The sequence below is a fragment of the Pteropus vampyrus genome, unplaced genomic scaffold (assembly GCF_000151845.1).
Source record: "Pteropus vampyrus isolate Shadow unplaced genomic scaffold, Pvam_2.0 Scaffold276, whole genome shotgun sequence".
NCBI classification, from domain to species: Eukaryota; Metazoa; Chordata; class Mammalia; order Chiroptera; family Pteropodidae; genus Pteropus; species Pteropus vampyrus.
Window position 1 is genome coordinate 2,348,812 of NW_011889057.1, and position 10,856 is coordinate 2,359,667.

At 44.1% G+C, this 10,856-nt stretch overlaps 1 protein-coding gene across 1 annotated transcript; it reads left to right on the plus strand.

Moving 5' to 3' along the window:
- Nucleotides 1-655: 655 nt before the first annotated feature.
- Nucleotides 656-8,088, plus strand: ATP5MC2 (ATP synthase membrane subunit c locus 2). The gene is made up of 6 exons (XM_011375785.2): nucleotides 656-760; nucleotides 1,758-1,963; nucleotides 4,307-4,376; nucleotides 5,563-5,640; nucleotides 6,200-6,393; nucleotides 7,826-8,088. The coding sequence occupies exons 1-6, from the start codon at nucleotides 656-658 to the stop codon at nucleotides 7,938-7,940; spliced, it is 768 nt and encodes a 255-aa protein (XP_011374087.2). The 3' UTR covers nucleotides 7,941-8,088.
- The last annotated feature ends 2,768 nt before the right edge of the window (nucleotides 8,089-10,856 follow it).

The window sequence follows — 10,856 nt, forward strand, 5'->3', positions numbered from 1 at the left end:
AGGTCCCTTCTCCAAACCTCCTTTGGGATTGTTAGTGATATCTGAGAGGAGTCTCAATGTCGCAACAAACAGCTGCAACAACCGTTTGGTGGTAGCGGCCCCTGAGAACTGTGGACTTTTTGCCTCGGAAGACTAGAAGCTGAGAGCTAAAAGGAATTCAGTATGGGCGGGATGGGGTGTCTGAGGACTTCAGGGGATATCCTTGCTAGCCGTCTTCCCCTGTTCTTCGCAGCATCTGACACAGTGCCTTGCACTGCTTGGTACTTGGTAAATACCTGTTGATTGATTTGCAAGGATCCCAGCTTCATTCTTCACCTACCCTCCTCCTCCAAGACAACCACTGTAACTGGAGGGAGATTTGGGAATTTCAGAGGAACGAGTGAGAATCTTCATTGAGCTGGAATCGTAGATTTAAGAAGGGCGAGAAAGTTCCCCCACCCTACTCTCCTCGCCCGCTCCTCTGATTTCTCTCCACTCCTTCCCCCTCCCTTTCAGAACTCAGGGCCATAAAAATGCAGATGGAGGATCGGTGTGAAATAACGGGCCCATATAAATCCCTCTGCCGCCCGCCTGCAAGATGGATTGGCCGCATTGAAATTCCTCCGCGAGGATAATTAAACTCAGGGCCTCATCCGGGCAAAATTACATTCCTGTAATGGCGTCGCTCGGGGTCCCGGGAAATTGCTCCGTGGGCTTTCAGCGGCGGTTTTTATCGCCGGCCAGGGTGTGCCTGGCTGCGGCTCGCCTCTCCTTCGGGACCGTAAAGCTGCTGCCGTGATTTATCCTCCCCTTCTCCCAAATCCGATTAAATGGAGGAGCTCGGGGCCGGGGCGCCGCGGGGCCGGGAACCGGGAGGGGGCGGTGAGAAGGACGGGGCCAAGGAGGGGAGGACAAACAGCCCCTCAGAGGGCGGCGGATTTGGCTTTATTTATAGCTGTGGCTTTCTTTTCTCTAATTCTTTTATGGAGGTTTGGTGAGCTTTCCCCGTGCTGCGTTCAGGAACGGTGCCTGGGGTTTGCACATGAGAGGAATGAGGCAGGCCTTGCTGCCCTCCTCTTGCGAAGGGGCTCTTCAGACCCCGCCTGGGAGACAAAGAAACCTAGAAGCAATGAGGGGCAGAACCCCCCACCTACTCACTTCCTTGCATAGCAGAAGGACGAGCAAAAGGGCACGAGGGAGAAGCCGAGGGGTTTCCATGGGAGCATCTTATGGGTGTCTGCTTATCTCGAGTAGATGAAGCCTGGGCAGAGGCACGGGCATGTCGAGGGTGACCTCGCAACCTCACTGCAGGTCACTGGTGGCCGTTATTTCTGCACTGTCTCAGAACTTAGGGTCTGTGTCCCAATCATCTTTAGCCCTGATCTGGATCTTCTGGCTGATCACCAGAATGAAGAAAGAGGGAGAGGGAAATAAAGGCAAAGCCACTAGAAGCACCTAGAGCATTTTGCTGACTATTCGCCCACTGAACAGGTTTCTCATCCGTAAAGCCTAGTTTCGAGAGGCAACAGAATACAGAAATCCCATGTCTTCATTTTCCTCCTGCTATATTTTGGGCAATGAACCCCAATCCCGATTGCATGCTACTTAACACGGACTTTCTGGGTAGATTTTTTTTTTTCCAATGTGACTGCGCATGCTCGGAAAGGGGACGCAGGTCCAAGATCCCATACGCAGTACAGACCAAACCGCAAGCCACATTAGGGATCGGCTTAAACTACGGAGTTTTCATTTCTGCATACCATCGGCTCCGCCTGTAGTTTCTCCTCTCCAACGCCAGGTGGAGGACTGGACAGGTGCCACCACAGAGGTGGCAGGCGGCGCTGTGGCGCCTGAGCCGCCTCAACATTGCAATCGCTCTATCCTTGGCGGGTCGACTCGTTGGTCCGGGCCGCGCATGCGTTGAGCCTTCTTTTCTCTTATTCCCGCCCCCCGCCCCTCTCTGTCTTCTTTACCCCGGGAGCAGGTAAGGCCTTGGGCCCCCTCACTCGCTTTGCGCCGCGCAGGCGCGCGGGATACCCTACCTCGCGCGAATGCTTTGAGGCCCTTACCTTGCATGCTCCCACCCGGGTCCTCACGTCCTCCCTCGCTCCCGTTATCCCCGCGCCTTAAGTGTGCCCCTTCCGCGTGTGAGTGACCTCCAACCGCGCGGGCCTGGCGCCATCTTGGACGTCTCTCTGGGGGAGGGCGCCTTGGAGCTGGCGAAAGCCAAATCCCAGAGTGCTCATTTCACTTGTTCCGACTCAACCCTTACAAGTCTCTTTTCTTACCCTTTACCCTTTCAGAAATGTCACAACCCCCAGACTCTCCCTTCCTATCTCTGCTTTCTCATCCTGACTCCGTTCCTTTATCCCGAAACCTCCAGACTTCAGGACCTCAGGTGCTGAGCAGTGGAGATAGTGGATCATCTAACGCCACCAACCCCTCTAGTCAATTTAAAAAGTAAACTGTGAACATGGTAGAAATGAACAGAACAGTCAAAACACCTGCTCCCTTAAGGTTGTGATCTGGGAGAGCTATAGTAGAAAAGAGGCCGGTTTCTTTGGAACCTTTGTCTTCCAGTACTGTTCCTAACACTCCGGTGAAGTTGCAAAAAACACAAGTGGTAGATTAATAGGTTTTCCGTTAGAGGCAGCAGGCCCAAAAGGGTGGGGTGAGACTTGGCTTTGGATAGTGTGCACCTGCCAGCTCTCCTGTCAAGGGTTTACTGAGAGTCCCCAGACACTGCCCTCAAGAGGAAAAGGTTTAAGAAAGAGAATGGTTAAATTAGCAGCTTTGTAACTGTGACTAATCTGCACTGAGGCAGAAACCCAAGATGATTTTGGCCCTCTAATTCTGGATGGTGCTGTTGCCTAAGATGTTGTAAGCTAACAGTTGCACAGTTACCAAGGTTAGGTGACCAGGGGAGGAATCTGCACTTCTTGCAGGCTCCTTAATTGCCACCCTTTGTCGTGGACTCATTACTGTGCCAGCACCACATTAAGCTCTTTACATACGTTATTTCATTTAATCCCCTTAAGAACTACATTTTACAAATGATGATGTTGAGGTTTACTTCCTTGGGGGAAAATTCCCTTTTTATTTTAATTTTTTTTCTGATTTATTGCTTTTTTAAAGAAATTTTGAATTTTGACCCAAGAAAATCTGAATAGTCTGGCAACAAAATTGGATCAGAGTTATATATGAGGCAGAAGTCAGAGTTCTAACAGGAAAAGAGTTGAAAACATCCATTAATCTAAAAGTAAGATTCTGGATTCAGAAGTGTAAACCGGAAAAATATGAGTCCAACTTATATAGGGAAGTGTCATTTAACAGGCCTACATTATCTCTTGGGCATTTCAACCTGTAACATATTAGAAAGCATTCACTTACAAGTGAAAGTTCAAGTCTTGGCTCTACTACTACCATAGTTTCAAGACGGGTTTTTAGACCATGTTCTCAGTGTATCTAAGAATCATTTTGGAAGCTTGTTTGAAATTTATGGTACTTGGGCCTTAACCCCAGAGATCTTGACCAGGAAGGTTCTAAGGTGGGACCCAAGACAATGTTTTTCGAATACACCATCTTTATCCCCATATAACTAGTTCAGGTGAGCCTCTCACTTCACTTGGGAAAACCTTGCCTTTAGATAGTTCACTCACCCACTTCTCTCAACTTCAGTTTTACCAGCTCAGGCACCTACAGATTGTTTCACATCATGGGAATACAAAATTGTATACCCTTTAGTGTGATGGTGAAAATAAATATTTTAACAGTCATTGCTAATTAGAGTAATGGCAAAGTTCCTCATTGATCTGTCTCACCCTGTTAATGTAGAAAATTGAAGTGTTCTGAGGAATCAACTACTTCCAGGTAATTAAGTAAAAAGATTGTTGGATTTCCTTCCAGTGTGTTGGCCTTCAACAAATATCTCCCAAGAGTCTTTAAAGGGCAACCTTTTAAGGTCCAAACAATGAGGTCTTGAGAAGGGTTCCTTTTGAATAGAAACAGGAAAATTTAGGCAAAGGACACTCTTGGGAAATTCCTCTGACAACCCCCAAGTCACAGGGCTAAAGAAAGGAATAACAGGTCTTAAAGCTGGGACCTAGTGCCTACTCGTTCAGACCAGAGGAAGTCACACAATTATAAGGAAAAGTTGGAAGTATGTGGAGGAAATCTTGACCCGTGTTCGAATTCTGTCTCTTCTAAGACTGAGGTCAGCCACTCTGCTCTCTGGGTCCTTTAAATTTTCCAGAGCACCTTTTCTGCTAATAAGGGTGTTCTTTGGTGAGCAAGGACAATGTTTACAATGCTGTTTCTGTAATTCCAGCTCTCCTGCCACAGCCCCTCATCCCCTGAAAATGTATGCCTGCACCAAGTTTGTGTCTACCCCCTCGTTGGTGAGTATCTGCTTTTTCTGTAAGAGTTTTTAAGGAGGGACATCTTGTCTCTTCCTTGCCAAACCTCGTTCTTCACAGTTGAGCTAGGGGAATACCCTTTGGTCTGCTAGCCTGGCAATAAAGAGTGAATGCTTGTCAGGCAACTCTCATATCCCTTGGAGGTCTGTTTTCATCCAGCCATCTTAGAAGAGTGTAAATGATAATATAGACTAAGATCAGGTTATTCCTATCCTGAAACTTTCTGTAAACTGGAACCCAGCCAGAAATAATAAACATGAAGTAGATTTCCTAAATTGGACTTGAGTATACACTGTGTACAGGATCTTGTCCTGAGTGTTGAAGAGCCATGGTTAAGAGTTCCCTTTGGAAGCTTAAATTTGGGTGGGATGCTAAAATACACATAAATATACATTGGAAAAATATTTGACTTAGAAGCAACAGCATGGAAGAAATTACAAATTATTAAATGGTGGAAGCAATGGGTTTATCCATCAATAGTGAAAAAGAGTGATACTGTTAGTGGATACCATTTGTTGAGTACTGACTATGCCTGGCACTGAGTTTAGCAATTTGTATACATAATCTCATTTACTCCTGAAATCAACCCTGAGATAAATTATTCCCATTTGAAAGGTGAGAAAACAGGCTTGGAAAAATGTAAGTGACTTGTCCAAAGACTGCACAGCTGATACAGTGCTAAGATGACTAGATCTGAGTAAAGCCCTGGTTGTTAATCACCATGTTGTGTGCCTTGGACATACTGGCTTGGGGTTAGTCAGAAAAGGCTACCAGGAGTTGGTGAATTTAGAGCATGGATCTTTGTGCCTATTTTTCAGAAGATACTCCAATCATTGGTTTCCTTATGGGCTAGCCAAATCTCTCTTATTGAGTAAAGGAAATGCTTCTGAGGTTTATAGTTCTCATTCTCAAGGCCTGTGAAAGGGTAAGGCAAGGGGGAGCCCAAAGGAAGTAGACTTTTTTCTCTTAAAGCAAAGAAGAAGCCTAGGAAGAAGGAGAAATGGTGAGGTTCTTGAATCTAGAATTTGCCATAAGTAAAAGAATGATCTAAGATTCTGATTTAAGTTCGAGAGAATGAAAGGGGTATCTGAGTAACAACTTGGAATTGTTCTGAAAGTCTTCTCCACAGTCTTCCTTGACCTTCTTGCCCTTGTATCATTCCCACTAGGTCAGGAGCACTTCTCAGCTGCTGAGCCGATCAGTGTCTACAGTGGTGCTGAAACGACCTGAGACTCTGACAGATGAGGTACCTTATAGATTGAATTGGGCCTGTCGTTTTGGGGTAAGGGTTAGGGAGGGTTACCTTGCAGAACCAGTAGGGGAAGTGATGAGGACAGTTGACAAAGACATAAATTAGTGAAGGATCATGGCCATTGCCTTTAGGTGGCAATGGAGAACAGTTGATACTGTATATGCTCTAGTGTTCCAGCTCTGGCACTGGTAGCACATGCCCATGCGTGCTATTGATAGCTGCTGTTACTTGGCCTAATTTACTGACTTCAGTTGGGAGCATTTAGTCCCAGGAAGATAATCTCTTTAGGGCACCAAGCACAGACTAGGGCTTTAGCTTCAGTCTTAGACTTCTGGAGCATACTTGAATCCTAAAGGTATTTGAAGTCCACCTCTTGCATTAAAAAGTTCTGCTTGGCAGCATTTTAGGAGGTTTTCCAGGGAATAAAAAACTATTCTGTTTGAGAGAGAAACCATGGGATTTGATAGCATAAAGCATTTAAATGGTACAAAAGCTTCCATAGCTTAAAGGGATTTCTTGAAAACTTTACCTTCTACCTGCCTCTCTTTCACAGAGCCTCAGCAGCTTGGCAGCCCCACGTCCCCTGACCTCACTTATTTCTAGCCGCAGCTTCCAAACCAGCATCATTTCAAGGGACATCGACACAGCAGCCAAGTTCATTGGGGCTGGGGCTGCCACAGTAGGAGTGGCTGGCTCTGGGGCTGGAATTGGGACTGTGTTTGGGAGCCTCATCATTGGTTATGCCAGGTAAGATGGGCCCTCCATTGGTTCTCTGATATGCTTTCTAAAGGTCTAGGCAGTAATATTTAGGGATCTAGAGCTACACTACCCTATACAGTACAGTCGCCAATAGCCACATATGACTATTTAAATTTTAATTAAAAGTATCCAAGTTTAAGTTTTCAGTTCCTTAGTCACCAGCCATATTTCAAGTGCTCAGTAGCCACATGTAACCAGTGGCTACCAGAGCAGAAATCGGCAAACTAAGGTGGGTGAGTATGTCTGGCCTACAGTCCAGTTTTGTATATCTGAGCTAAGAATGGGTTTTTCATTTTTAATTAGTCATGGGGGGCGGGGGGAGGCAAAAGAGACCATATGTGACCCACAAAGCCTAAAATATTCACTATCTGGTTCTTTACAGAAAGTTTGCTACCCCTGTTTTAAAGCCTCAGCATAGTGGCTTCACTGCTGTTTTTCCCCATCCCTGGGAATTCCCCTCTGTCACTCCTGGGAAAAATGCCTCTGTAGCCAGCTCCACTGCTTCCTGACACTTGGGACTATTTGGTCCCCACCAACTCTGGGCAACTTGCTGTTAGAACTAAATTAATCCTCTAGAGACCCAAAAGTTCTCTTAATGTCTTTGGGGAAATAAGTTTATTTTTTAGGATTTGTATGAAACAGGAAGCCTACTTGCTTCTATGTCCACAATTCTGTTAATAGGCGGTGTTGCTTTAACTTATCTATGAAGGCTTCCAGAGGTGACAGAGAACTAGAAATTACATATTGACTTTCAAAGTTGGGAGTTCTTTATCCCATTTTGATTCATATCATCTAAACCCCATAGACTGTTGTAGCTTCTTAAAGCCCAAAATATTTTGACTGTTTTTGAAATGAGAGAAGGTAGTGTTTTCCTCTGACTCTCTTGTCCTCTAGAACAGTGTTTTTCTAATTGTGTTCCATAAAACCCTAGGGTTCTGAAGATATGCCCCACAGACTGTCAGAGAATGAAGGGGAGACCAGTCATACAAGCTTTTAAAATCCCCCAGTTTTTTACCATTGCAGTTTGGCTTTTATATGTTTTGTATTTTGGGGTTTTGCTGCTTAAAGTTTGAAAACACTGCTGTGATAGACCCTGCCACTCTGGATACTTTTTCCATCCTGGTTGGTCCCTGGATAGTTAAGTGTCCAGGCCCAGAGATCTTAAGTTATGATGACACGGATGATGCATTAGAAGTGGTAATGTTTGTATACAGTTTTGTTACACAGTTTTGGATTGTACACGCCCCTCATTCCGTCTCTAGCGCCTTGTGTCAGGGCAAGAACTTGGGCATGATAATGTCACCCTGAGACTCCTTACATGAGATGAGCTTAAGGGGATGAATTCTCCTTGAGCCCACCTTTGATGTTCTTTTCTTTATGTGGACTAGAAATTCAGTCTTTTTTCTTCCCCTTCTCCCAGGAACCCTTCTCTGAAGCAACAGCTCTTCTCCTACGCCATTCTGGGCTTTGCCCTCTCAGAGGCCATGGGGCTTTTTTGCCTGATGGTGGCCTTTCTCATCCTCTTCGCCATGTGAAGGAGCCGTCTCCACCTTCCATAGTTCTTTCTCCAGTGTCTCATCTGCCCTGTATGTTCCTTTTCCTATACCTCCCCAGGCAGCCTGGGGAAAGTGGTTGGCTCAGGGTTTGACAGAGGGAAGACAAATAAATACCGTATTAATAAGATGTTTCTTGAGTCTCCTGTGTATATTTCTTTTCTATAGTTGGCTGAGTGCCTTGGTGGGAGTATAAGGCCTGGAGGGTGGTGACGGTTCTTAAACTCAACATGGGTCTGGCCTCACTTGTTCTTCATTCTGTGTCAAGAAAGCTTTACTCAAATTAGGGCTCCTTTTTAATAATTTTTACCTGGGATGGCCTATTTAGATGATTGGGTCAGTAGCAATTTACAGTGCTGGCTTAAAATTATGACTAATGGGCTTCCTATTTCCACTACTGCTATCCTGGCTCAGGCCCTCACTGCCACCTACCTGGTCTGTTGCAGTGATCTCTTAATTGGCCTTCTGTTCCTAGTCTTTTCCTTTTAGCATTTACTTCTAGCCAACACTGCCAGGTTAATCTTCCTGAACCAAAGGACTGATTTTGCATTTACCAATTCAAAACATTTTGATAATTTTCTCAGCTTTATGTTTTATTATTCCCATGCACTCTACCCAAAGTGCGCTATTTGTCATTTTCCAAATGTCCTTATCTTCAAGCCTTGCCCTCTGGCCATCTTTCTTTCCCTGAATCTTTGCTCACTTCACTCTCTTTCGAACTCTTCATTATTATCCTAAAAAACTTAGCTTAAGTGCTGCTTGAAGCTCTCTGGTTTCCATCACTCGGCCAAATGAGCATTAACTTCTATAAAGGACTATAGAGCACATATCCTTTATGATGCTTATATAGTCTATGATAATTTGTGGGTTTGTTGTGTGCCTTATCTTCCAAGTTAGATTATCAGTTTCTTGAGGCAGGTACTATGTCATGTTCATCTTTGTATCTTTAGAAGTATCTAGCTTGACACATCTCAGCAATATCTTAGTCACATTTTTATTTAATCATCTAAACCAACCACTTCACAAGTGTAGCAGGATTGAAGAGGTCAAAGGATTCTCAGGAACTTTGACTAGCAAAGCTGGATCTAGAGCAAGGATCGTGTCTTGGGACCCAGAATGTAAGACTGCCACACTTGTGGGACTCTTCCCCAAGCCCATTATTGCTGGAGATTGTTATTTTTCCGAGCCAAGAAGTGGCTGAATAAGCAAAGATAAACCTCTTCCCTTAAAAATACCTCAGTAGGGACCTTGGACAGTGGGGTTAGTATAAAGGCAAAGAATTACTTTCTAAAGGCTAGATAAATTTTAAGCCTTATCTTACATCTGCTTGAAATAACTATAAATTAAACTCCTTTCAGAAATGATAATGTAGATGACCACAACAGGTTTTCTTTTGGTTCGATCAATGACTATAAAACTAAAACCCAGGGCAGAGACTTGACCCCAGAGTGGACTGATGTTCAGGAAGCAGGTCACCCAAAATCATTCACTTTTGCTGTTTTGCTGTTGTGATCAGAGGTTGATAGGAATCCTATGTACAGGTTGCTTTCAGATTGTTATACTAGCCCCAAATAACTATTCTGGGCTGTGGGACACACCTCACAAGGTCAGCTCTTTCAGCCAAGAGTAGGTGGAAGAAAGGTATCTACATATTTGGAGATGAGGAATAGCCCTCCCTTTGTTCTGGTCACCTGAGTTTGAACCTTTGGTAGGAACCTCCATTGCCCATCCCTTTCCCTGGTTATCAACTCAGATTCATCTGTGTTTCCTTCTTGGCCTTTTCTTTGGGATTGAATCTAACTAACCTCAACTACAGGGGCTTGGAGAGTGCATAGCTTAGTGGCCTGTCTTTCTCTCTGAGGTGAATGATGAGATGGTGCTGCAAGAATCTTGGAAGCAAATTTCTTCAGGAAGAGTCAAGGCAACCTGGATCCTCTTAGTTTCAGGCCCTAAGAAATACTTATTGGCAATGTAAGTTGCCAACAACTTGGGGTAGAGGAGTGCTATGTTTTAGTATAGAGGGTCCAAGAGCAAATTTTCTAAAAATCTTTTCAATTTTGATAATATTACAAATGAAAACTTTCCACTTGTCCTTGAATTTTAGAGCATATGATTTGAAATCAGGAGGTGTTAGTTCTAATATCCTACCACTGGCCACTGTGACGTTGACAGATCACCAACCAATAACTTTCTAGGACCTCAATTTCTCCCCATCTACTAAACAGGGATAATAATTCTCATCCCAGCAATTATGTGCATGCAACAGAGTATTTGGAAAGGATGGTGCCATCAGAGTTCAATGTATATTGATTATAATTTGCTTTCTCATTTTCAGTGGAGTTCGGAATATATTATAGGCATTTTACAGACAACATCTCCCTCTTTGGTTGTCATAAAAAGGAATTGACCATCCAAAGTTTATAAAGTCTGTCTGTAAAGCATCTGGAGAGAGAACCCAGGGATGCTGAAGGCAACAAGTCTTGTTTCTCTCTTCTTACTTCTCAGTTTCTTCCAAAAGTCAGTTGTGTTTCTTCAGTACCAGAGGAGGAGCATCCATAGGTTTGTGCCATCCTAATCAGAAAAAAAAATTATGTCTTTTGAAAATCATCTAAATGCTTAACAGCAATAATGAAGAACCCTGTTCTAGCCTCCCTTTCAGGATGAGTTTATTAGTTTGAGGCCTCTTTAGGTCATCAGGATGAGAAAGCTGCTCAGGAAACAATACTTGATTTAGCATAAGTTGGTATCCAGGAACCTAGAGGTTGCTATGTTTTCTTACCTCCATTCAAGAGAAATGAGATGAAGGAACATTTGAGCTGAATTCTGAAATAGAAAAAAAGAGGAATAACATCAACTGGTGACTGGAGAATATTATCCTAATCCTTCAAATTTTGAGCA

Coding starts and splice junctions, on each gene's coding strand:
- ATP5MC2 (XM_011375785.2), top strand. CDS start 656: ATGGCGTCGCTCGGGGTCCCGGGAAATTGCTCCGTGGGCTTTCAGCGG. Junction 761..1,757: donor CTCGCCTCTCCTTCGGGACC/GTAAAGCTGCTG, acceptor CTCCGCCTGTAG/TTTCTCCTCTCCAACGCCAG. Junction 5,641..6,199: donor CTGAGACTCTGACAGATGAG/GTACCTTATAGA, acceptor TCTCTTTCACAG/AGCCTCAGCAGCTTGGCAGC.